At 41.6% G+C, this 27,845-nt stretch overlaps 1 protein-coding gene across 1 annotated transcript in view; it reads left to right on the top strand.

Annotated features, from left to right (window-relative positions):
* CAMK4 (calcium/calmodulin-dependent protein kinase IV) overlaps nucleotides 1–27,360 on the top strand; it is a 176,640-nt gene extending 149,280 nt beyond the window's left edge. The window contains exons 6-11 of the mRNA XM_014951461.1: nucleotides 1,341–1,431; nucleotides 3,343–3,417; nucleotides 8,800–8,875; nucleotides 12,997–13,123; nucleotides 15,295–15,447; nucleotides 17,936–27,360. Of these exons, the coding sequence (XP_014806947.1) occupies nucleotides 1,341–1,431; nucleotides 3,343–3,417; nucleotides 8,800–8,875; nucleotides 12,997–13,123; nucleotides 15,295–15,447; nucleotides 17,936–18,100 (687 nt within the window). The 3' untranslated portion in view covers nucleotides 18,101–27,360. The remainder of the gene's footprint in view (nucleotides 1–1,340; nucleotides 1,432–3,342; nucleotides 3,418–8,799; nucleotides 8,876–12,996; nucleotides 13,124–15,294; nucleotides 15,448–17,935) is intronic.
* Nucleotides 27,361–27,845: the final 485 nt, after the last annotated feature.

Below are 27,845 nucleotides of genomic sequence, written 5' to 3'. Positions count from 1 at the left end.
TAAAGTAGATGAGAGTCTTTGGCTGATCTCCACAAGCCACGTCATGACAAATACTGCAACTTTAGGATTTTAGAGAAAGTCAACAAAGCATTTATTGCACTGTAAGAAGCACACACTTAAAAAGCACTCGGTGTCACTAAAACAACTCCGAAGGAAAGAGCAGTGAATTCTTAATTAATGTTACTTAATCACTGGCAACGTATACAACTAAACTTCCAATGAGATACACAGTCAAGAATTCTTCTCAGATGCTACCTCAGGTGCACACTGTAGCTGTGCTTTCTACAGCCATTTGTCATTTGCTGGATAACAGTGCACAGTGGTTTTTTTAATAGTGAAAGCACAGCTGACAGAAATGCTACTAAAATGTAGACCAGGAGATTTGCAAATAAGATAATGTGATTCTGCCCTTAAGCATCTATCTTCCAAGACTTAAGAGGTTTCTGCTGAATATTTTATCAACAAGAAATACAGAATTTGTTTCATTAGTTTCTCCTTTTTTGTCTATCAGTATATTGCATGTTCTGGAGCCCTCAGCACAAAAAAGACATGGAATTGTTTGAGTGGATCCTGAGGAGGGCCATGAGGATGATCAGAGGAATGGAGCACCTCTGCTGTGAGGACAGGCTGAGAGAGCTAGGGTTGTTCAGCCTGGAGAAGAGAAGAAACCTTATTCTGGTCTTTCAGGACTTAAGAAAGTTTCTAAGAAAGATGGGGACAGACTTTTGAGTAGGGGCTGTTCCAATAGGACAAGGGTAGATGGTTTTATGAATTCACAAATACTGCATGTGCTTCAGCAAGACAGCCGGATTTTTGAGACTCTGCAATTGGGTGGTTTTAAAACCCTTGAGAATTCTGCTCCAGGGACCTCAAGGATTTTATGGTTGGCCCAGGACACTTAGTACATCTTACTACTCAAAGGTGTCTATTTAGTAGTTTAATAGTTGTATGACCATTTTCTTATCTCTGAGAATTTTATAATGTGCAGAAACTACCTTCCTCTGAGCCAGACTTTGATATCTCAACAGCTATTAGATTACTTCCTAGAAGCTAGCACTGTATTTAACAAGCCAATACTACTTTCTGAGATGTTTTTCTTCTTGAATGAATGTGATGTTATCTTTGTCTTCCCAAATTGTAATTTTCCTATTCAGATTACAGTATGCATCCAAAGATCCTGTGTTGAGCAGTTTTGCAGAAAAAAAAGCTGATGAAAATTAGTGGAGTGAATGTGTGTCACATCATAGCAGATTATTATTCTGCTGCTATAGATTGTTAGGAAGATGTTAACTCACGCTTGACCATAACATCTAAAATGTTCTGACTTTCTTTTTTTCTAGTACTTGCATGCAAATGGGATTGTGCATCGTGACTTGAAGCCAGAAAATCTACTCTATGCAACGCCAGCACCAGATGCACCGCTAAAAATCGGTGAGCACCAATAAATGTATGCTTCCCTAGCTCCTTTTCACCAATAATACGTGCTAACTGATGTTTACAATATATATGTCTCACCACTACTTTATTCTAAGCTAGTGCTCATACTCAAATGAATAGCATGTTACTTCTTCAGCAGCACAGCTGTGCAGGGTGTTTTTAAAACCAATACAAAACTAGATGGTTGCTTAGAGATTTTATAATCAAAATTGTGCAGAACATGGCAGAGAATAAAGTGCTCAGGAGGAACAAGAAGGATCATGAGACCAGCATACAGCTGTATGCACTGCTTCTGTGCCCCTTTTTTTTGTTAAACTGGTATTTTAAGAGGAAAGATTAATCAGCACGAAAGTACAAATGTGCAGATAAGCAGTAGAATGCAAAGTGAGCAAGGCTGACTCCTGTTTTGAAGGCAGATCTGAGGGATAAGAAGAACGATCTTTGCAAAGAGCATAGCGAAGGTATCTGAAGTTTCATCAGCACCAAGAGGAGGTGAGGAGGGACAAGGTGAGACCAGGCTCTCCTGAATGGGGATGTATTATGCCAGTTCTGTTGGCAATAGCAGCCACTTGCAAAGGGCATGACCTCCAAAAATGCTGTGTATTCCCAGTTTTTTCTTGAGCAAAGAGGAGCTCTGTGCAACACTCCTGAGATGTAGGCAACCAGTTTGGAAATACCACCTTGTGGTCCCTTACTAGGGAGCGTGCGAGCATAGGAGAATGCAAGGAGTGAATGTTGCCATGTTCATCAGGCTAATGTTCATCATGGGTTTCAGAAGCCAGATTTCTACAAACTACCTCAAGCAATTTAATTCAAATTTGAAGGAAAGTCTTGCATAACAGGATGATGGTATCTTACTTCACATTTTATCCTAGTTATCTTTCCCGTAAGTTTAATGCAGGACCCAGTTGCTTTAGTTTGATACTCAGAGTGGTGTAGGGGCTTCTGAAGCATTTGCCTAAATGCTGTGATTCTTCTTCGCGTTAAGATTATTGCCTTGTTTAAAATGAGATCTGATTTACAATGAGTGGCAGTGTTTATAAAAGTAAAGTGTATTTCTGTTTAGGTAAATAATAATACATGAATGACAACTATTCAGGGACAACTGAATCTAACTATGCATTTCTAGAATAAAATGTGAACTATTTTTATCCTGCTCTTGAGTCAAAACATTTCCTTTTATATCCACTGTAACAAACCAAAAATACTTCTATTTTGCTTTTTTAAGGCTAGATTGTCATCACCTAAATTGCAATTTGAAAAAGCTCAGTTAATTCTCAGTGAAAACTAAGAGTTGAGAAGACTTCAGTTTTTATGTCTTTTAAGAAATGAGTCATGCAAGTGTGACGTGTAATGTCATGAAGGGTCTTGCTGTCTGAGTAGTAATTCAAGGTGGAAACACTGCAATACAGATGATCAGTACTCCTCCTCACACAACCTCCATGCCCCTAGAAACTCGGTATCAAAATACTGCCGGGATTTGTCTCACAGGAACTGCATTCTCTGACCCTTGTCCAAGAAATCGCCGATGCACAATTTTTTACCCCAAAATTGTTCCTGTAATTTTATTGAGTTACTGACAGAGTAGAAGCTGAATATATACCTAAAATGCATTTCTGGATCCCTGCTTGTATGCCCTTGGGCATCCCATTGTATTGGCATCATGCAGTATTCAAGATAAAGCACAAGTGCCATTTCTGTCAAGGAAGAGCCAGAAATACTCATTTGTAGAGACAAATTTTGCTTCTGGATTGTAGTCTGGGTAGATTCTTTAAATTGATCCTCATCTCTGGAAATGACAGTTAATTTAGTGCATAGAAGTTCATTTAACTACATATACAATGTTTTAAAAAACTGATTTTACAAGGAAGTAAGAACATTAATATTCCTAAATAATCTTAACAGCTGACTTTGGACTTTCCAAAATTGTGGAAGATCAGGTGACCATGAAGACAGTTTGCGGAACTCCAGGGTACTGTGGTATGTTGCTTTATTATTTACAGTGTACTGCACTTAATGTGAGGATGTTACATTTTCTCTTTCCAAGGTGAAATGCTTCTTCCTAAAATCAAAATTCAAAAAGCCACTGAAAAGCAGAAATAAAACCCAAAAAGTCAGAACTGTCACTGGGTTAAGTTGTTCTAAACTCATATTCCCTAGCACTGAAGCTTATTAATCAAAACATATGGTATTGTACAAGTTTGTTACTTGCATGGAAATTAATTTGACTGTTGTAAAAATGCTGAAATTATTAAAATAATATTGGACAGGCATCAGCAGAAATTTGGACTATGGAAGGCGTAATGGAAAACAGTAAAAATTTGTACAGTTTATAACAATTATGAATATTTGAATATTGCTTACAATGAGTTTATCTTAAAGTAATTTCTTTTTAACATAGATGAAGTCAAATTATGCTTTAAATTAGTCCCCTAAACCCCCAAAAATTCAGCAAATACATGGTTTTAAATGCAGGCTTCACTCAGACCCTTCTGGTCCGCTCTGAAGTGGGACCTGTATAACACAATTATGAGCATAATATCAAGGAGCACTTTGTGGCAGGTCTTGTCAACTGGGGCAACTGGTGTAGATCTAGTCATCTCTTTCAGCAGTAAAAGGGCTTTGGCACTTTTAACTAATCATCTTTTCTCCTAAACAAAATAAGAATGAACTCATAGATTACTTCAGTTTTACCATGTCAGTGTGAACCACTGCTAATTTGACTAATTTGCCTGTGCATTCACAATACTTCAAGCAAACATCTAACTCCTGAGGTTAGCACTGTACTACACAGGAATGGTAATTTTAATTCCTTTAGTAATTTAGGAATCGGGAAATCATAGACTTAATGTTGGGTTTATATTTTTCATTTGGTCACTTGTAAGGACGCATTCTACTTTTTTAAGTGTGAAAGATGTGCACAAAGTTTAGAAACTGTGTTCCATCTCAGTTGTCCTGTTCTAAGATGTTTCTGTTTCTTCCAAAATCACAGCTAGTTCATGCTTCTCAATCTTGTAGCTTTTAATAATGCATTCTAATCTGAATGCAAGAAAACCACCACTCATACTTCCAATTAAAAGACATCTCCATTGAATCGCATTTAGGTAAAAACATGTTCCCTCACTGTCATATCGGAGAGTGAGGTTTTGATAAGCAAGTGAAAAAAACGTAATACTGGTAACAGTCCATGAATAATTAGGACTGTGTGTTTTTTCTCCATTGTTTTGGGTAGAAAATAAGTGGAACAGAGAGTGAGCACTGCAATAGCCATATGCATAACATCTGGCAAAGAATGCCATAGTTGTGCTATATGTCAGATATCAATAACCAAAAGAGGATATAACTAAAACCAACCCCCCAAAAAGTCCAAAACCTAAAAACAGAGTTCAAGCACATAACCTGCCGCAGTAGGGAGAAAGCAAGCATACAACTGATCTTGAAAAAATATGGTTTAAAAAATGCTGGGGAGCTTCAGTGGCCATCCCCTCATGGGGCCGGAGCATTTGGCTCTGCCCACGGGGCTGTGACAGGAGCCTGTCCTGCTGCAGGAGGGGTCATGCCCAGCCTGGCCATCCCTGCACACAGCAGACTTTTCCTCAGCAGCAGCATCCCCAGGTCAGAGGTCATAAAATCATAGAATCATCTAGGTTGGAAGGGACCTTTAAGATCATCAAGTCTGACCATCAACGTAAAACTGACAAAACCACCACTAAACCATGTCCCTAAGCACCATGTCTACATGTTTTTTAAATTATCTCCAGGGATGGTGATTCCACCACCTCCCTGGGCAGCCTTTTTTGATGTTTGATAACCCTCTTGGTGAAGAAAAGGGTTCTGCATACCCAATCTAAACCTCCCCTGGCATAACTTGAGGCCATTTCCTCTTGTCCTGTCACTTGTTACTTGGGAGAAGAAACGGACACCCACCTCACTTGGACCTCTTTTCAGGTAGTGGAGAGAGTGAGAAGGTCTTCTCCCCTCAGCTTCCTTTTTTTCCGGCTGAACAACCCCAGGTCCCTCAGCTACTCCTCATTAAGGCTTGTTCTCTAGACCCCTCACCAGCTTCATTGCCCTTCTCTGGACTCATTCCAGAATCTCAATGTCTGTCTTGCAGTGAGGGGCCCCAAACTGAACACAGCATCCAAGGTGAGACCTTGAACAAAGAAGCAAATTAAGGAGCCCCTCCAGCAAGAGAGGATTGCAGTTGCCTCTACAGTCTGCTCGCCCTTCATTGCAAGGCACTTCCGCCTCAGTAAACCAGCTAATGGCCAGGGAGGCTGCTGATCTCGTTAACACTAGGTTTAAGTCTGCTGGGCTTCCCATGGTGGGTGCTCACCTCCAGCAGCCAGCATGATCTTGTGGATAAACCAATTTCTGCCATTCTTGCTGAGCTGTAGATGCTGAATGGGCTCCTACAAGAGGCTGCAAGTTGCTAGCAGTGTGCTGGATGGTATACACATTTTGAGTAGTTGTAGACAGAGCTGAGCCAAGCCATGTGGAAACTAAAGACTAGGCGTTTGCTTTTGTAACTGTAGAAGCAAAGGGAAGAGGACATTGGAGAAGACCATAAGATTACTCTGTTACCTTGTAGCACAGCTGATAATGCAATTCAGGTGACACATTCATTACCTGGTATGACATTCTCCATCAAGCTCACAAACACGTGCCAAGTAGGCTTTAGAGTAGCACTGAATTCCAGTCTGCTTAGTGTCATAAAACCGTACTTCATGTATTAGCTATTAATGTTCTGGTTGTCTTCTCTTGTGACAGTTATACTACAAATGCCATAAAACTGTAGTTAGTATTTTGCCCTTTATATGCTTGTCTTTGTATACTGTCTTACTCCTGTAGAAGAGCCCTAAGCATAGGGATGACTTGGTGGGGAGGGTTGAGGCTGAATGTCTAAGCTGAGAAGAGAAGAGCTTTGTGCCTATAGACATGGACCTGCAATCCTTGGTTTATGACCTGGGTTAACTGAGCATGCAGAATTCCTGGTGCCTGGAAAGTATTCAAGCGTTACTTTACAGAAGTGGAGGAAACTCAGGAGGAACACTGTTGAAATGCCAAATTAAATTATGAATAATTGATAGTCATAGACTGCCAACTCCCACATCCTGCCCACCCAGCTATCAGCAGCCTCTCCAGGAAGGATACAGTAACAAAAACCCATACTGGAGTCTGAATACTTTGGCATCAAGACATATCAATACCATACCCTGGGACACGCAAAGTGATGCAGAGGACTGAAACAAGAAGATGGTAACAAAGAACTTAATTTGCTGAGTGTTAAGCCCCGGGACTTAACACTGAGACATTGTGCTTTCAGTGAACTTAACAAGAAGGGCATAAGTGATTTCTGACAGTAGCACATAAAAATAAGCCAGGACAGAGCAGTGATTCAAGGTCAGTCTGCTACAGCCAACATCTAAACTAACAGCAGTGCATCAGCCGAATCCATTCACCAAAAGCAAACTTCTGGAAATATTAATAAACCTTATTTACAAGAAGTATAACTGTGTAATCACAGTCCAGATAGCAAGGCAGACCAGTATATGAAAATCTTTGGTCCTTTGTGGCCATTTTACAATACTGGGGTGGAAGGAGGAGAAAAGGGGAAGATGGGCAGAAAGTGTCTTCTGCTCTTATCTTGAGCAAGAAGACATCCCAAGAAACATTGTATTCCCTAGAAGAGGAAGAGTATTGGCCATTAAACAGAAAAACTGCCCTATTTACTTCAGAACCTCACACATGGCATTAACAAACGTGGCAGAAAGAGCAGTGATTAACATCTCTTTTTTTGGTCTGCCTCCATCTCTTTCTCTGAGACCATTGGCTGCTTTGCCTGTAGGCTGTCCTGTTAGCTACAGGTTGACCTGTGTTAAAATCAGTGGAGATCTAGTAGCCCTTCTCAGTAACAGCCCTTATCTTTGTCAGTTTACCTAGCTGAAGAATAAGGAGGCAGGGAAAGTCTGTGCTTAGACTGGCAAGCGTTTGCCCGGCTGCTAGCTGTACAAGTGGCATGTAGCAAACTTAGTGATTAATGTCCTTTGCCTTCTGTATTAATACTTTGCAAAAATGCTGGATGTGTTCCCTGCATGGTAAATCCTCCAGGTTAGTTGAAGAAGTCTGAGCCAGCTGCCTGGAGGCCACTAGGGAGTTGCATATAATCTGATTAAATTCATGCTTGGAGGAGCCTTGCTGCCTTGGTTTGTGGCAGCACATCCCTCAGGAGAGCTAGCCATCCCAACGGAGACCTCCCACGGGAGGCTGGGAGCAAAGCAGGAGCCTGCCAGCAGCCTGGGTCAGTCCGGAGGGCAACCAGGACTTGGGGCTGAGCAGGAAGCTGTCATACATGTAGGGAAACCCCAGCCCTTCTTGTCCCTGCTGCTCATGGCTGTGAGAGTGTAATGCAGGAAGGTGAAGAGATGGGTACGTGCTGCAGCATGGATGTGTGAAGGTGCTGCAGGTACCTTGTGCCCCAGAAAAGTGGCAGCCATCCCACCTGCATCACAGGGCCAGTGGGCTCAGGGGCTCTGCTGCCATCCCGTACATCTGGTGGGTATTAATACAGATACAATGGCTGCTGAGAAGAAGGGCTACTCATACGTGGCTTACTGGTGTCTTTTTAATTATTTTTTCCCAAATTAATTGGGAGGTTTTGTCTGTGTCCAAGAGGTGAGGAGAGGGAGGGGTCTTGCCTCGCACAGTATCAAGCCCTTCCATTTTCTTCTCTGGAGATGTGGCATTTTCATCCTGCCACCTCGGGAGCTTTGCCCAGGGAGGTTTGACCCATCAGAGGCAAACCTCGAGGGTGTGTGGAGCCACGGCAAGCCTGAGCATTTTTAGTCACACACAGCAACAAGAGATACTGTCTGAGGGATACAGCGATCTGCTCAGCTTTCCTTGAAGTGTGTCTGTCCAGCTGCTTGGGCAGAGATCGACTCCGGAGTCCCCCGAGGCTGCCTGGCCTTTCCACCTCCTCTGCACTGCAGGTAAAGCAGTTCCCTGGAATGGTCTTGTCTTTCCTTGCAATTAAAACAAAATACCAAAGTAAAGCCCAAATAAAGTAACAAGTAAGTAAGTAAAATACTGAAGTAAAAGTGCCACCTGCTTTGTCACATTGCAGCTCCAGTTGAAGCCAAAGTCCACTTTTCATTTTATTCTGGCTGTGCTAGAACACAACTTCTGTTGCTTTATACTTAGGGAAGGGAATCATTTGCCTCATTTGCCTAATTAAAGTCTTAAAGGATCAGGCCTTAACTTTTTAATAGACACGATTGTGCAAAGAGTTTAAAATGACTTTGTGACTGTTGTTTCTGCATTCAACTTTCATCTTATTGACAAGTGTTTTATCATTTGCAGCACCAGAGATACTACGGGGATGTGCCTATGGCCCCGAGGTGGACATGTGGTCTCTGGGGATTATCACCTATATCCTGTAAGTGCAGACGGTGCCATGGAGTGGTTTGTTTGTGAGCACTTGCAGGTTTTTATGACATTATGAGCTGTGCTGTTGGAAAACACAAGATTCCAAACTTTAATTATGATATTCTTAATCTTATTTAAGTCAGATCCTAGAGGAGCATGGCGAAACAGTCCGGTTATATATGTCATAAGTACAACACTTCTTCCTGAACAGCAGCAAGGTCTGGGCAGAATCATGCTATTAAAATGAATGTGTTGGTGTCTTCACAGCACCTCCAGCCAAGAGGCAGGGAACAGACCTGGACTCTGTCTGCAAATTAGTCCAATGGGTTAAATGGTTCATGTTGAAGTCTTCCATTTCCTACAAAATAACCAGAGACACCATTAACGGGGGCATGTCAGAGTGATGCTAGCCATACATATTTTAAACAGGTTGAAGTTGCAACTATAGACCAAAATTTTCAAACAGTTGCATCTAGAGGTAGGCACTTGTGTCTGCATCTTCATATGGCTAGTCCTAATTCAACTGGTAAGCATTGTAATTATTTTACTGTGTCAACTGAATCTTTCAAAAGAAGATTAGAGAGAAAAGAAAATTGTATCTGATGTATTGACACTCCTCTTTATGGGTGAATAAATAACCTCATTTATTCCCTTGGCAACACCAATGCTAAGCTGGCTTGTGTAGTTGTATACAATACTTGCAAGATGCTTTTTGTGGGAAGAAAATGGGATTTTACACATGCACATTAAAGATATGGAGGATTTTATACATCTGTGCCATTTTCTTTCCCCTTCTAGGACTCATTAACTGTGCCCAGCAAGTACAGTGTGTAACGATATAGTTATTTTCTTTAGGTCTTTTGAAAAAAAATTATATTTTCTAGAGTTTATACTAAAAGTACACTCTGATAGAGATATCAGAAAAAATCTTTTATTCCGTACATTAGCTTCAAGTAAGTCACAGGTCTCCTTTCAGGTGCCTGTAAATAATAGGGTACAATATTCCTATTTGCTGTTTTGTTATCTTCTCCTTTTAAAATGTGAATCTCTGTCTCAAGGCCTAGTTCAAGTCTGTAGAAGATCATAGCTCAGATGATCGCTTCTTGTTGGTTCTACCTGTCCAGGCACAGCAGAGAGATGTGAAATTCACCAGCAGGGTTGTCCCTGAAATTGGAGAGGTGCCACGGGCTTGCCTAGTTATTCAACAACTGAGGGATAGATCTTGTACTTTAAACTGAGAGCCTTTCTTAAGCAGAACTTGCTTTCAAGAGTAGGCAACTTCCAAGTGAGAACATACAGCAGATTCCTCTTTGAATGTATGGAGTGGCATTTGCTGTATGCAGCATTTCAAAACCTTCCAGCTGTTCAGGAGATGCTCCCAAGCCACATTAAGCGTCTGCACTGGTGTAAACACAGGCATGAGAGCTTCTGATCTGGGTGAGACACCACCAGTGTACAGATACACCTCTGTTTCTTCTTTTGTTGTTCCTCTCCTCTTGACCTACAGGACCTAGCCATTGCAATTTGACCTACAGGAACAAGCCAGGTAAAAAGAGTGCTAGTCAAATCCACTTGGCCACATCTTCCATTTAGCTTTAATAATATTCCACATTTAAAACTCTCCTATTGAATCTAAAGCTTTGGAGAACAACATTTCTGATAGATTAGGAGCTGAGACCAGAAAGGTACCTGTACAGTAACTAATTCATTAATCCTGAAGCTAAAGGAGAGTGTTGCAAGTCTCAGTCTTACAGTTTAGTAGAAGAAATGCACATACGTACAGTCAAAAATATGCGTCGCTGCTGTGCCTCCAAAATGAGGTGGATGTAAGAGTTAACTATCATGCTACAAAAGGCATGCATAAAGCTGTGTGTTCTCACCAATATGAAGCGGACTTACCCCATGATTAAGAAAAACTTTAATACGTATTTTAACAGAACAATTATTCCTGAGGCAAATTATATAAAGACCTATTGATAGTAACTGTCATAATTCCAGTGTTAACAGTAAAGAAGACCAGTCCTTTTATATTCCTGCAGCAGGTTAGAGATGCTACTACACCTTTGAGATGCAGATAGTGGTCAACATATGTAGAGGCTTTGCCTGTAGTCAAAATTGCATGGATTTAATTATAGGTGTTCTTTTCCACTTACTTAAAAGGGCGCAAAAGACTGCCTGGTCATTTCTAACTGTTTTTGAAGCCGTTTACGCTGATTTTTTCTTTATTTGGTAGGTAATTAATCTAAAATGGATCAGCATAATAAAATTAAATTTCATAATAAAATGAAGTCAAGAGCAGCCACACTGGGTCTTACCCTGGTTTATCTAATTTGAAATCACACCTCTAGTTTTATTCATCTAATTTGGCACGTAGCAAAAAATCTGTCTGCTGAAATGGATTTTTTTTTTTTTTTTTAGCTAGAAGCATGTAAGACAACATTATGTGATTGTAGTGAGTTACAATGAAAATGTTTTCAAGAGTAAATAGAGAATCACTCCCAACACCGTCAAAGCAAGCCCTAAGCGTGGTTTCACTGTATGTCATCAGTGCCCTGGTATCCAGGAGCCAGTTTTGGCTGAACCATTTAGTGGCCCAACAACCCTGCTCAGCAAAGGTGCTCCATGGGGATCCAACCCAACCTGAAGCGAGCTCAGAAACGGTGGTGGGAGAGGCAGACACGTGGGAGGGGAGCAGCAAAGGGACTGTGCCTGGCTCCTACCTACTGAAGCACACAGGTTTTGGAGGCTGTATCCTCGTGTTTTAATCAATCTCTGCCAGACTTGGAAACTAATAATATGCCCAGAATGTGCTTACAGTGGAGGTTTTCTCCTCTTCAGCAGTGCAAAGTGGTGCAGCTGTTCCACCTGCGGGTGATCACCACTCCCCAAACTACATTTCTTCCTTAAGCATCTGTCTCCTTTTTCAGGACAGTAAGCACACTGATTGGGTTTCAAAACAAAAAAGTTAAAATGCAAGGTTACATTTCCTAGATTTGTGTGCTGTCTTGTTCTTTATGGTCTGCTGTTGTTTTCCTGTCATCATCTCATCGCTTATTGCATTTTCTGGAGGCAGAGTAGCAGATAGACTTTCTGGTTAGCTCAGAATACTTACTGGTTGAATAGAAAATTCACTTTAAAACATCTGATTATGTGTGCAAGCATGATTGAAGTGCAACGAAGTGACAAAAAAGGACATTATCTAAATGGAAACCACTTCTATGAGTTTGCTTTCTCCAGGGCCAGTAGCATGGATCTGTGTTGAGATCTGTGTTATTCAAGATATTCATAAATGCAGTCATTAGTGACATTACAAAATTTCTTGATAATAGGTAGGTTACCTGAGTAAAGATGAGGGCTGATTATTAAAACCTGCTGAAGGTTTTTATGCTTTGTGGGTGATATGATGAAAATACATACAGTGATAAACATAACAGTCCTAATTGGAAATACAAAAACTTCTAACTTCACAGGTAAAATGTGGTTCCTCAGCTGATGCCTATCTTTCAGGAAAGAGGTACAGGGATTCTGATAATTCCTCAATGAACATCTTAATGCTGTGCTTGTAAATAATCCAAAAAAGCAGATCCAAGGTCAGGAATTACTAGCAAAGAATTGGCGATTAAAATAGAAGGCATCATTACATTGATTTGCAACACTGTGGTGTGCCCACACTGAATGACATTTGCGCCCACTTCAAAAAGATACACAGCTGGAGGAGACTCACAGGAAGAGAGCAGGGATGAGCAAAGGTTTCAGACTGAGGAATAACTAAACAATCCAAGGGACTTCAGCCTGAGACCAGCAGAGCGAAATGGTGCTAGAAAATATTTCTTGACATGTACAAGGTAAACAGGTATTAGCTGTTGCATGGCTACTCTTGTGGTAAGTCCCTGTATTAGTACTTCCAGTTACAGACATGTGAAAATGGAAACTTTGCAGTTTGATCAGCCTTTCCCAGTGCTTGTGAATACTTATGAGTACATTTTGCTCTGCTCTGTAGAATTAGGAGTGTGTAAGTACATCCAGGCCTGGTTTCCCAAAGACACAAAGTAGGGAAAGATAATGCCAGGTACTGTTTCTAACAACCCAAAGCTAATTGATCTTTGATAAACGTCTTTTTTATCCTTGCAGACTTTGTGGCTTTGAACCATTTTATGATGAAAGGGGAGATCAGTACATGTTTAAGAGAATCCTGAACTGTGAATATGACTTTGTGTCCCCCTGGTGGGATGATGTCTCTCTGAACGCCAAGGATTTAGTAAGTAAAGCAAAAATGAGACTGGACTATCTTTGCTGATATGTATTTGGCTAGTGTCACTTCCACCGAGAAAGAAAGTCCATGTTGGGGTGGGGGGAGAATAATTGGTTAATTTATTCTTTGTATGGCTCATTGCTTTTCTTCTTACTATCTCTGGTATATTACGGTGCTGTAAAATATCCCCTGTTAGGCCAGTGCCATAATTTTGTGCTCAAAACCATCATGTTCAGGTCCTTCTGTGAACTAAGACAGAGATTGTTGGCCGCTGTCACAGTGTTCACGTGTGCCTGCCTTTCATGATAGCTCTGAGCTGTTTCATCATTCCTCTTTACAAGGCAACTACCTCCAGGGGAACATAGAAACAAGCCCTATACTTTGTGCAGTTTTCAAGCCTGAACTTTGGAGGAAGAATATAAAAAGGAGTGAGGCCTCTCCCCCTGCTTTTGCTGACAGCCTTTTTCTGTCCATTTAAGCTTTTTCTTAGTAGATGAGGAACGACTCATTACTTTTAAATATGGTCCATTAGCAAAATGCAATGGCTGGCATGCTATCTGCATTATATTATTTTATTACTGGATGAAGTCAATTGGATCCAAGAGATACTGATCTGCAAATATAGTTATGCTTGTGTTTCATTTTTAGTCAACAATAACTTGCAAAAGTCAGTATTTCATTAGCACTGAAGACACAAATGCTTAGTTCCATATTACTTATACAAACTGTTCCATAAAATACTGCATAATTAGTGTTTCTAAAGTACTTCAGAAAGCCACAAATGGAAGGACTGTAGAAGTTCAAAGAAGTTTTTATTGTTGTATTAGATACAAAGCTTTTCTGAGGTCAAAAAAAATACCATTTTCTGTGTTGTGTTGTCAAAACCCAGACAAGCAGCACCCTGCAGCAAAGCTGCTCATTTATTGTATACAAAGAGCTCTGGTCCAAACTGGCCTCTGCCATTTTGCTACAGTAAAGCTCAGAGTCTCAAGTTTGAACGTATAGCAAGTTGTAAATCAGGGTGAAGCCCATGGCTCTCAAAAGCCATGCTGTGGGCAGTTCTGGGGTGTTCAGTTGAAACGGTTTGTTTAACTTGACCTGTTCTGCGGACGCACAGTGGGTATTCATCACCATTCCTGTTCTCCTGCGCCCACTTCAGGGCACCATCTTTCTTTAATAGCTCTTTGTAGGGACATTTCAGAGAGCTCTGCAGCGAGTCCTCCCCTCACACTTGGGCACACGGCCGTGGTGGAGCCCTGTGCCATCATTCGCACTCTGCTCCACAAGGGTGTGCAATCAGAAGGGTTGCATAAGCGTGACTCTGCTGAGTGCCATCTGTGTACTCCTTTACTCCGTCCGTCCTCATCCTTCTTTTTTTTTTTTTTTTTAAACACCACTTGTCCAGACATACAGCAAAACCCATGAAATCCAGCTTGACTGGACATACTTTTTACCCAGCAGTTTGTACCACCTCCACTCCCAGGGGTATGTCTGCAGTGCTTTGTTGCCAAAAATGTCCTACTGTTGTGTTTGGAGAGATGCAGCTTCCCTGGTCTCCATAACAGAAAGGATGGCATGAACAGCATTAGGTTCAGAGTGGGCTAAGAGAGAAATACTTGTACAGGACTTCTTAGTTCATGTGTACATGAAGTTTTATGGTGACAGAAAGAAACGTATCATTTGTGAGGTACCTGGCAGTGACTGCGTGGTACAAGTCTGCCATGATTTGCACACGCTAGAATTTGAAGTTTCTAATCCAGTTTAAACCTTGTCCAAATCCAAAAGTGGGGATACTGCTAAGAGAACTGCCTGGATGGCAGTGGTTTGAGAATCTCTTACAATTTATGTGACAATTCAGACAAACAACAGCCTATGGCAGATACCGACCAGCTGCATTGGTACATGCTATTACACATGTTGGTAACCAGTGGCTTTTTCTCGTCCTCTCTTCCCCCTTAGTAGTTGTCTCATTCAGGTGTTATTTATGGAGGAGCAAGAAATGCTGAGAAAAAAAATATACATGCAAAGACCTGAATGCAAATTCTTGTCGGTTTCTTAGAATGTGTTTCACTAAGATGCTTCCCAAACCAAGACCAGAAACCCAAAATGCAAAGATCGATAAATGTAAATGAAGAATAAGGTTAACAGTCTTCTGTAATTTCTTCCTTGTGATGCAGGTTAAAAAGTTGATTGTTTTAGACCCCAAGAAGCGTCTCACCACTCTACAGGCTTTGCAGCACCCATGGGTCACAGGGAAGGCAGCAAACTTCGCACATATGGACAATGCACAAAAGAAACTTCAAGAGTTCAATGCCCGGCGTAAACTTAAGGCAAGTCTCTGGACATAGCCTCTGTTTTGGCCACAAAAGCATGCAACTCAATGGATAGCCTTACAGAAACCTTGGACACTTTTCAGGACAACATTCCATAGTGGTATGGAAGCTTTTTATTTAAGATGACTGGTGAAAATTAAAAAGTTGCAGCTGATTTAGTCAGACAAATAAAAATGCATGAGGCTGATTGAAGACTCTCTCTGCACAGACAGAGCTGTTGAGAATGTACACAGCTTTTACAAATTCCTTCTTTTCCTTCCTTCCTTCCTTCCTTCCTTCCTTCCTTCCTTCCTTCCTTCCCTTTTTCCTTTCTTGCTTCTGTCCACCTGTCTGTCCTGTACTGCTTGCACATCCATACAGTACTGACAAGAAAGAACAAAATTCTGAGTAGTTTCTTCATGAACATCCATAAATCTGGAAGATATTTAATGTACTATAGCGTATTTTGATCTATAAGCCAGCCTCAGTTTCTATTCCTATCAATACAAAGCAGGGACTTAAGCCATACTTCTGTAGGATTTAGAGTCAGCATTTCAGACATGTAGTTCCATAAAATGGGTGAATTGAGATTACCAGGCCCAAAACTTGCATTTCCAAGTACCCTTGAGAATCAATGTGCAATACCATTCTTTATCTAGAAATTAAATGCTGCGAGGCAGGAGTGCAGGTGGGACCTGTGCTGAAAATAACTTTAGGTTTTGAGTCACGAGTATGCTCCTGTGCTCTCTAGTCTACGTACCCACCATGGGAAGAAGCAGGGAAACATTTTTAGGTGCAAATAGCAGGCAGCTGGGCATCTAACTGACGTAACATTGGGAAGCTTTCTTCTCCCCTGATCCCTTCTTCAGTTGCTAAAGATTTGTGTCGGCTTAACAGAGACTTCCAGGGATACTTCAGCACAGAAATTATTACCAAGAGCTATAGAGAAGCTGCTCTTGTAGCCCCAGGGAATAAGAGTAAAAAGCATCTTGTCTGAGAGCTTATTTCCTTCAGTATTGTTAGGGAACTGTGACAGAGAATCTCCACAGGGCAAAGAAAAAAGTTTTGTCATTTAGAAAGGTCTCAGGCCCTGTAGATACAGTTCACAGTGATGTTTTGCCTATCCAGAATTGACTAAACACATATGTTAACATTGTTCTGTTCAGAAAGATTTCTGTAGCCTTACAGTGGGATTGCTGTCTATCCACTGAAAATGCCACGCAATGTTGTTATATCAAAATTATTTCAGAGCATGAGCAGAGTCATAAATTTCATTATTTCTGAGTGAGCTGTTAGATTTCCTGCCCAGGAGGTCACGAAGAAATGCATGCCCTTTTTGCATGTTTTTATTTTGCTTGTGTTTATATTTGTACACCTTTGATCAACAACAAGATACTGTTTTGAAGCCCAGTTTATTTAGATCCCTATAGCCAACCCATTTATACTTTCTTATTTAAAAGCTATTGCTTTTTATAAGTTTGTTTCTTCATTGCTTTTCTATTAAAGATTAAATGACAAAATCTCCAATCCTTAAGAGAATTAACTGGAGTTACCAGTTATGGTAGAGTTAATAGCTTTACACATATATGTATATATACATATATGTATTTTATATCTATATGTATGAAATTAATAATAAGTTTTTAGACAATTCTTGTCCAAAAAATAAGAACAGAGCAGAAAACCAAGTAGTGAATACATGCTTTAGTTGTTGTTTTGTTAGTAAGAATAATATAAAATTATCCTCTCTTTCCCAACATACAAATCCAGCAGCAGACTTTCTTTACATAAAGACATGTCTTTATAGAATAACTCTAAAGCTCCCAGTCATGATTTGGTTTTTCACAGGTTGTGCTGAATTTGTTTCATAATCATCCACATGGTTAGTGAGAGTCAATTACATTAAAAGTATCTTTATAATATTGAGTGGCCTGTTCTGTTCGTAATCTGTTGTCCAAAGTCATCTTGCCACCAATGTGGATGTCTGCGAGTTTTCTTTTCTTTGCTTCTGTATGTTTGTTTTTTCAGGCAATAAAACTCTTCAAGGGAAAGGCTAAGATAACTATCCTGATGCATGTCTTCATTTTGTGACATTTTATGTGATGTGAGAGCCTATGCCCGATGTGTATTTATATGTATACATAAGAAGTTGGCTGTGTGCTCTGCACCATTGTGCATGACATACGCAATAGTGCAATAGTGATAAATATTGCTTCCTTTTGTGAACGTTTAATGGAATAATCAGTGATAAGAGTGCCATGTGCAGCTGAAAAAAAATATTCTGTTCATGCTGGCCAACCTGCAACCTTGTGAATGCAACAGTTGTAAACTTCAGTCCGGTATTCCAGGTGGCTGCCTAAATCTGTCCAGGCCCAGGCAGGTATCTGAATGTGACACTGCCATGAAGGCTAAACGTGATTACGTTCCCTCGCGGGATGATGCTCAGGCTGCACTGCTGACAGACCCTGTCCTTTAAGGAATCTTTGCTTGATCCTCTCTTTCTCAGGCTGCAGTAAAAGCTGTGGTGGCGTCGACTCGCCTCGGCAGCGCCAGCGGTCACAGCGCCCACGACAGCAACAAGCCCAGCCGTAACCCATCTCCCGTCCATGATGGCAAACCCGAAGAGAAACCCACTCAGGAAGCAGAAGCAGCTCCAGAAGAAATGTCTTAGGTCGATGGGCTTCCTTGTTTCAGCTGAGAATACGTCATTTCATACACCAGCTAACTTGTCATTCAGCAAGAGAGATTCGTAAGCTTGGCCTCTCTGGTTCTGCTTTGGGGTGCCAAATGCACTGGCTGGTGATCCTACCTTCAATGCATGTGACTGCTTATGAAAATAGTAAACTGTTCCATAAGGCATGTCATGGAAACAGTGTTATTTGCAGTAATACCGGCAGGTGAAAACATGGGGATAAATAACTACCTACCATAATGCGTATGCTTTATATACATCTATCCAGTGTTTCTAGATGGCATTTGAAACAAAATACTATTTAGTTTGGTTTTATGGAAGTAGGTGTCTTCTGTATGTCGTGAGTTTCTTTGAACTGATTCCTTTCAGATTCATAGTGCTGCAGCAGACGAAATGGAAGGAAATACCAAGCCAATGCTTTTAAAACTGATGTACGAGATAATGCTTTTTATCTGTAAAACTCAAAAAGTATTTGGGGATTTATATGCAAAAAACATTCCACTACTTCTGGGAAGAAATTGAAATGTTAGTTCCACTAGGCATGAAAATGTATGTTCCTCAAGCTTGTGTTGAGAATGCCTTATTCTGAATTTTCCTGTTTATATACAGTATTTTAATGACAACCAAAATCACTCAGTTTTCTGCCATTTCATTCTCTAGTAAAGAGTTAGCAAAACAAAACAATAGACTAAAAGAGGGTTAGAGTAGATGCAAATTTTTGAAATACCATTATATTTATTCATTAATTTCTAAACTGTGCAGCTAGAAGATGTTTTTCTAGGGCCTAAGGGAATAATCTGCAATTATACAAGTTGTAAATGCTTGAAGGAAGCTATTCCACAACTTAATGATTTTGCTCTGGGGAAACACTCTTATACAAGGTCTGGGAGCAAATAGTATACTCTAGTTGCTTCCTGGGTAGTTTAACCGTATGAGTAACCAGTTTCCACTTGTCAGCATAATTAGTCCAGATTTTCCTAACAAGGACCGCTCCTGCAAAGTGATCCACCAGCACAGATCTTGCATCCACTCAGAGCTCCTCTGTCTTAAGTTAAAAGCTGTGTGCATGGACCAGCTTGCAAAAGTAGGATCAGGCTCTTCACCTGTCTTGATTTTTTCATTGAATGTAATTGATAGGAATTGAAAAACTTACATGCATCAGTGTGTCTGACCGTTTACATTTGTTTGTTATCACTTTGATAGCACGTGAATTTCGTAATGTTATTGATATATTACAGAAATGGCAAAAAGACCTAATGTACAACAATGTCATTTGTGTTTGTTAAACTTTTTAATACTGATAGTTACCTAAGACCCTAATACACTCAGTATTCCTCTATTGCTTTAGTTGTTTTCATGTTAAGTTAGGCCTTGCACAACTTGCCTTGAAAAATATATCAGCTACTGAAAGAACAAGTCATTAATAAAACATTCAGTAGCTACCTTTTCTGGTGAAATTAAAAGGTAATGCAATGTTATTCATATGGTAGGTTTGATAAATAAAATGTAATCTAGATTAATATAAAAAGGAAGATTAAAGATACTGTCTTTACTAGGTGAGAATGCATGCTAATGAAATGTACTGTACTTGAGATTTTTTTTATCTGTTTCTTACAACTCTTTGAGCTTGTACAAAAAGGTTTGCTAATTAAGCACGGTTGAAATTTAAAGTACATTCACCCATCCTTTTCCCAGGTGACACACTTTGAGGTCAGTTGAAAGAGCTGGTGGGGGCATGGCAGCTGTGAACAGGTCAAGACACTTTTGAAGATTTTCCCTTGAAAACAAGTACAGTAGGACTGATCCCTTCGGGGAAGGTGATAGGTACACCCACCTGTCTCACTTTTTTCCTACCTTTCTTATCTCCTGCGAGGGGACTGCAGGACGGATGCATTTCTCAGCCACAGGTCTCTCCCTGGTTACAGCGGTGAAGCCATCCGAGTTCGGTCGGTGGGGAGGTTGGAAGGGAGAGGGTGGGATTTCTGTAACTATTCCTCCTGCATTTGGGATGCTTGCTTCTAATCTGCAGGAGTGGAGCCAGCTGCACAGTCATTGTGCATCTATGAGTGCTTGAGCAGGAATATCTTCGTCTGAGGCACGGTGTTTGTTGAGCTGGAAAGTAGTGCCAGCTGATTGCTAAAGTTATCCCTTGCTGAATTATACCATAGCATATCATGAACAGGAGCTGATGCCATGCATAGACCTCCTATGACAGCACGATCTCGGAGGCAGCTCTGTCTTGTGCATAAAGGCTCTGGGGCTTCAGTTTAGCTTATTTTTCTTTTATTATGCTCAATATGAAACAACCAGGATACCTGTGCTGAACGAATCACCAGTAGGTGACTCAGTAAAGTAGTATGTCTGGCTTATGTCTGACAGTACTATACAGAAGGCAGAGCAGCGCTAGGATGTACGCATGTAAGCGAAGAAAGGAGTGTTACGTGCATTGTTTTTCTCTGAAAAATTACATCCCAATGGCATCTGCCATAATTCAGACTTGGGAGTAGAACACCAGTGTCTTACCGTGGCTGAAATATATGAACACACCAGAAAACTAGTGGAGGTGGACCAGTTCCACAACTAAGTAGAAGATTACTGATGCTCTTTTCTGTTGAAATCCTAGGCTTTAGGTTTTTTAAAGTGTTCAACATATTAGCAAAATCCTTCAACTACAAAAGGGGGAACCTTGCCATCGTTTTGAAGTATTTGAACGTAGCAAAATTTTTCCTTACAGGCAGATTGTAGTATTTGCCAATGAAAGTCTGATATTTAAGAGCTAGGCTGAGGACCTGATGGCTGTTAAATGGCTAACGATTTCCTGCCTTTGCACAACAACAGGGTTTTTTTGCAAGTTCAGAGCGATTCACTCCAAAACACAGCAGATTTGTGGTCATTTGGAAGACTTTTGCTTGTGATCTTGCAGGGGGCAGGGGGGACTGCACTGCATGAGCCCGGTGCTGGTTGGTTCCCTGAAGCTTGTGCTTTGCTTTGTAAAGACGCAGACGCACACACTGTCATCAAACTTTTGAATGCAAAGAGCATCCAGGCAAAAGTTTGTGATAACGGTGTGTGCTGCGGAAGAAGGGTACTCAGGGGTCTGTCGGGCTGTCGGGCACCTGGAGAGGAGGGACAGAAATTGCCCAATATCTCCTTTGTGAGGACCCCATGCCTCGGTGAATAAAGCACAGCGCTCTGAAAAGCCATGTGGTGCTAGAGGGGGATAAAAGCGGCAACCAAAAAGTTTTTGGAAGGGGCTCAGAAGAGCCAGGAGTCCCAGGCCGGAGGCTCACAGGCATTGGGGCCATTGCCAGATAAAGATCCTTCTCCTAGACCTCATGCTGCAGGTGAAACACAGACGCAGCTGGCAGCTGTGAAGGGGAAGGGAGAGCAGCACCGCATTGTGGGAAGCAGGGAAAGGGCAGAAGATGCTGGGGGTTGTCAGTGTCCAGCTGAGCAGAGGGGTAGCAGTGTCTGCTAAGCCGCCAATACAGGAGGAACTCTGGAGAATAAACACCCATCTCCAAATAACGATGGGTGACTGTCCCTCGGCTCCCGCACACATCCTGGGGCGTGCTGTTCCCCAGATCCCTGACGTGCAGCTCCCGAGGCCCTGTTTTTTTCAGCGTGGCACATGAAGGTGTCGGGTGGAGGGCTGCCAGCAGCTCCTGGCACGGTGTCCTGCGCGGTGCCTGCTGATGGAGTGATGGACACTCACGAGCCTCAGCGCCGTGCCTTGGCCCCTGGCTTGTGCAGAGGCTGTGCACTTCTCCTGGTGAGGAGCTCAGTTTTGTGTGTCTGAGCCTACCTTGTTGCTGCTCAGGTTATGAGTGTGTAGCTCATGAGGGCATGGCGTTCAGGTAATGAAAAATATCTTCTTATATGGGAGAGAAGCAGGAATGAAGCTAACCAAGCAAGATGCAGAGTTAGACCTAGAGGGGATACAAGCAAGTCCTGGAGATACCAAAGTTAAACAAAGAGACAGTTCAGAACACCCTTAAAGTTACTTTATAAAACAGTAACAGCTCAAAGAATGTCCTTTCCTCCCTTCCAGAGTAATTTCAGTTAGAACATAGAACCACAACAGTGATTTGTAAAAGAACTTTGGTGTCCCTGATAAGCCCCTGCACAATACCACGCTGCATGTTGCAACAAAACCCATCAGCTCCATTGCAAAATAAGAAGAAAATAAAATTGTAAGGAAGGAAGAGGAGAAAAATAAGAAGAAAATAATTACATAGTCTAGTTATATCTAGAATGTAAGGATCTGAATTCCAGAAGATGTATAAACTTTTACGGACAGTACTCTAGATTCTCAATATAAGCAAAATTTTGCTTTATGTCTGGGAAGTAAAACTTCTGGCCGTTGTAATTCAGTGAAGGAGGGTCAGTGGAAATATGGACAGCATCCCTTGGAGAGTGAATCTTTTAACTTACAAGGATGGAATGAAGTACATGCATATAACTAAAAATCCAGCAAAACCAAAAAAACCTCCAACCCCTACATCACATGCTCTTCTGCCTCTCCAGAGTGGAAGAGAGAACATGCACACAATCATGAACGTAGTCATTACTGGAATGCATTCAGGTATTTTGGGGATAGGTGTAGTACAGAAGCAGGAACAGAATGGAATCGTCAAAGTAACGCAATTCTGAACTTATCAATAAAATTATATATATATTTAAAAAAATACATGTACGCACACCCACAAATATATAAATATATGAAAAGAGAGACAGAGGCTGCTGAACAGTCTCTAAGAGCCAAGTCTGCATCAACACTCGCACTAACATCTTAAGCCATCTTTTGCCATGTTCCAGCATTACTCAGCTGGAACTGAAACCTCAGTGTTTAACATTCTTGTATAGGTGGATCATCGCTGGATAGAATTCAGTGTAATGGATATCAAGGTATGAAAGATTATAATAAATACGGTGGTACAGAGTTTTCCCAGCTCTGGCTCCTTTATACAAAGACAAAGTGCCCTTCGCCTTTCACATGCACAGGACGTGGTCCAAAGTGGGGTGGCAACACAAGCACAGCATCTTGTGGTGGGTGAGAACTGCCCTAAACTGCACCAGGGGCCCCTGCCAGGTGACATTCCATCCACAACACACGTGACCAAGAACTGACAATCTAACCCTTAACCTGTGCATCAGGAAGATGCTTGGTGGCCAACGCACGTTAAAACGGCATGTGTTCGCTTCTCTTAAGTAGCACAGAGCTCCTCCCACAGTTACAACTAAGTTTTTTTCTGTTCGCCTGAGAAATTGCAGCATTGCAGAGCGTTATACCATGATACATAAAGAGCAAAGCTTAAAATAAAGGGATCTTTTTCTTTTTTTTTTTTCCATTTGAAACTGGGTTTCAAGAACAAGCGTTAAAATGCATTCGTGGCCAAACGGCTGGTTGTTTTTCTTCCCCTTTATGCTTCATCTTTTTTCCTGGCCCTGGACTGCATGAGGCACCCAGGAAGAGCTGTCAGCTGCCAGTCAGTGGGAGAAGAGCCATCTGACGCTTGGCAGGTTTCAGCTGCGCTGCCCGGACAAATCTGCTGTTGCCCTTGGGTCTGTCAGATGGTTTCGCTCCTGCTCATTGAGTTGCTTGTGTTCCCAAAAGAGTCTGGGTCTTACTGGTCAGGTATAAATATGTTCCTCCATGAACCACCCTTGGTGTCATTTGTCATTGCCAGTTAGTACCCAGGGAGAGGTGTTGCTCCTTTCCCTCCCCGTTTCCTAGACTCATGCTGTTTTCTGGCACCTTCCATTTCCTTTCTCAAGAGCCTGTATCTGGCTGACAGAAATAGCCCAGTGCTGTGAAACGAATGCCAGACAGAACCAGAAAATAATTCTGCTGCTTGAGTTAGTTTCCTGATAGAAGATGGAGGTGCCTGGGATGCTGTAGATGCATTGCTGTAAGAGCTGCTGACGCTTGGAATGAGGGGTTTGGAACAAAGGGACAGAAGAACAGCACCAAGCCACGTTCTGCTCCTCAGCACGGGGAAGCTCCTTCATCAACAGCACCTTTTTCCTTCTATGAGGGTGTGGTCAATCAGAAGAAGTACATCAGGCTTAGGAACTCTGAAAAATATCATGTATGCTATGACTAATGATCTTCTTAATACCATTTACTTAATACTGGCTGGTATATATAATGCCATATTTTATGCAGCATTGCCACTTACAGTGTTGGCAGAAGAAACAGTGAAGTCAGTTCATAACCCCTCCCAGACCAATTTGACCTGGACCTTACACCTTGGTCCCATGTGTTGCCAGGAACTCTAAATAATGATTTACTTTATAATACAAAACTGCGTGGAGCCAATCATTTCATCTGCCTATGTACACACAGAGAAAGTCATATCACAGAGAAAAAAACTGTAACTCTTATCCCCAAATTGGGTGGATTCGGGATGGCTCTCCTAATCAAAATTACTGTGGGGTGGATTTTAGGCAGTTTTTCTGGTAACTCAAAAGCTGAGGCAACCCATTGGGTATGATTTACAGCTGCATGTGACGTGTGACCTACCCCAGACACAATATGCCCCAGTAGCCACTGAATCATATTTATTCATCCACAGAGCTGTGTGTAGGGGTCTGTTTTATCATGGCAGGCCTCGGTATCATCTGTCACGTCCTTTTGAGCTGCTCTTTCCAAAAGAAAACTTTTTCATTAATCTAGGAAATTTAAATTAATTGTCCACAAAGTCAACAGTTGTTCATCTATGTCTCCTTCACACTGCAGCCCCAAGGGAGGCTGGCTTCCAACCCCTGCCAAAGCAGTCATGTTGGGCACCAAATTAGTTGTGATGAGGTTGTGATGAGTTCATTTAACCCTGCCTCAGGAATTCTCTCTCTCTCACCCCGCCCCGGACAAGCCAGAGGAGCTGTAGGTTTTGCAAAGGTCCAGTGGTCAAATTGCCATACTTAACTAACCAAACAGGGTGTATGAAGACTAAAGTGCAAAGACCCATGGCTGTTTGAAAGCCATGAATCTGAGACATTGCCGTTAAGCTCCATCCTACACTTCTGCTTGAAGTTAACCAAAATGATTAGGCCCATTTAAATCAAGTGGCTTGGTCACAGCAATAAAGGCACCTGTGTGAGGATATCTTGCAGATTAAGACACAGTTTTTACAGACATTAACCACAGAACCCTCCAAATGTTAGCTCCGAATAGCTGCATTGCACTGTGAGAAACTGTAGCTACTATACCTGCAAGAACCAGGGCATCTAGGAAAAAACAGATCCCAGGCATGACTACGTTTCTTACAAATCCAAACTTTACATGAACGAGCACAACCACCACCACAAATCTCTACTTCAAGTGATAAACGCAGACAACAAAAACACCAGAGGATTTTGCTACGGAGCACACCAAAGATAGCTCCTTCTTAGCTTTCTCCAGACAAGGAATAAGGTGAAAAGTGTCCATAAGCGTTTTCTTCAAGGTCTCAGGTTCTCTGATTTCTGTTATTTTCCAGGCATCATCATTAGCCGTGTTTCTGAGAATAGGGCATATGCATCCAGCGCCAGCCTTCTCTAGGTGGAAAAACCCCACCACTGACCCTACTTTTTGTTTGTAAGACATCAAAGCTGTTTTGTTTGTACTATTAATATGGCTCCCAGTCTCTTCCTCAGCTTGCTATGGGGCCTGGAGTAGTCTTTAATGGCAAATAGGGGTTTGTCAAGAAACATTTCATTAAACCAAGCAAACCAACAGTATGCATATTGAGAATATCTTTGAAGGATATTCTAAATCCTGCTGCAGCAGGATCTTCCTTGAGAAGTATCTTCCTTGGGACTGATAGTGACCCATTGGACCCTGCAGAGGATCCCAGGTTGGTGCCACCACCAACCTACTGCCCTCAACATAGTGGTGTGTGCCTTGTTTGTTCTGCTCAAATCTTTACTATCTTGGCTGCAGGGAAACAGTAATTACTAACTAAGAGATTTTTGTACTGAAAGCAATTAGAAACAAGAACAGTTAAACTACTAGCTGCTGAGAGCTAACCCCAGCTGTGTCTTCATGCTATTATGCACAACAGGAATCACTTCCTTCTTCACACCACATGCCCATGAGAAGTCATGCTAATGCTTCTGATTAAATAGCAGAAATTTTATTTAATGTTCTCTAAAGGACATTGTTTGGGGTTTGGTTGTTTTGGGTTTGTGTTTGGTTTTTTTTTTTCAGAATACACAGTGTTGAGAGGCCTCTGCTTGTGAGAAATTTAACTCTGAAGTTATTAGGTGCTCAGGGAGAAGGAAAGATGGAGAGGTGGAGGATGAACTCTACTCCCTAAGACTAAGATAAAAAGGACAGTCTTTCAGAACAGCAAGGGTGGCTTATCCAGCTTGCGAGGGAGTGGGAGAAGAGAGGAAGAGTCACTGAGTCTGTCTCACCTGGAGGAAGCAGTTTGTTAGTCCCAAGGATCTATACCACCATGCCCTTGCAAGCCTGGGAGGCACCAAGCAGAGTCCGGCTGGCTGCTCCAGACCCACAGTAAGGAGCTCATCAGCTTAAGCTGGTTTTAACCTGAAGAAATGGGATACATTAAGGGCTTGTGCCGTGCTGGGCCTTTGTTTGGAGGCTTCTGGTGGCTCTTGGCTTTGAGGCTGGATGAGGACCAGACCATAAGCAGGGAGTTTTGTGCTTCTGTTAATTCAAGAGGAGTATATGCTGCATGGTTAGGGTATGTGCTGATGCTTCCAAGACAAACAGACAAATGGTGCTATTGACTTGTAACACAAAGTACTTTATAAGCCTGTTACAGAGGCTCATTGATCTCAGAGCAATGGCGGCTGGACTCTTAATAACAACAATCAAAAACATCATGTATCTACTAGACTCTCTCGAATTAGCTCCGTGTCCTGTGTACCTGACTCCTTTTACTGCTTAATGTGTAAGAAATCCTCTACTGTCAACACTGTTTGCTTGTGCTAGCAAAGATGTTAGCGACTAAATAGAAATTTATGGACTGCTTGTTTACTTCAGACTAAGCCTGTTTATGTAGTAACTTTTCTGTTACTGTGCAAAAGAACCAGAGAGAAATTTGAACCAGAAAAAACGGTGGTTGTGTTGTTTCACTGTATTGTGTTTGGGACCACTGTACCTGCTTGTGTGCTTGCATGGAAATGCTGATAAGCCATGAGAATATGCTTGCTTTAACGGTGGGAAGTCTATTTTTAATAAGTGGCTTGCATGACTGATCCGATGCTAAATAAACTAGTAAATCTAGAAATGCTTACATCTATTATTTGCTGACAGCTAATGCTCAGCGTAGGGTAAGGAACAATAGTCATCATTATAGGGAGATGTAATGATGGGTGTTATCTGTTTATATAGCACAATCTTGAATGAATTCCAACTCGGTATAGCATTTCCTCTTCTCCTCTTCCCTCAAAACCTTAGCAGTTGGATAACAAACTAAATCTTTTATTAGTGGTGGAGTACAGAATTAGGGGCTGGAAAGGTCTTTGTAAGGTTGTCCAGGCTACGCGGGTGCCCTGGAGATGATGATGCCAGATGGATGCTTGCCTCACTTGTTTTAAAGACCTACTGCAATGAAGACACTGCCACTTCCTTGTGCCATCTACCAAATCATTTTGCTATTCTTGTGACTGGAAAGTATTTTCTAAAGTTCTGAGTGTTTTTGTTGCAGTTAACAGTTTGTCTGTCATGATGATCTGCAACCATTTTCTGCAACCATTTCTTATGAATCCAAAG

This window comes from Calidris pugnax, unplaced genomic scaffold, assembly GCF_001431845.1.
Source record: "Calidris pugnax isolate Ruff unplaced genomic scaffold, ASM143184v1 scaffold148, whole genome shotgun sequence".
Taxonomy (NCBI): Eukaryota; Metazoa; Chordata; class Aves; order Charadriiformes; family Scolopacidae; genus Calidris; species Calidris pugnax.
The sequence above is the reverse complement of the archived record's forward strand: the minus strand, read 5'-3'. Positions and strand labels throughout refer to the sequence as shown.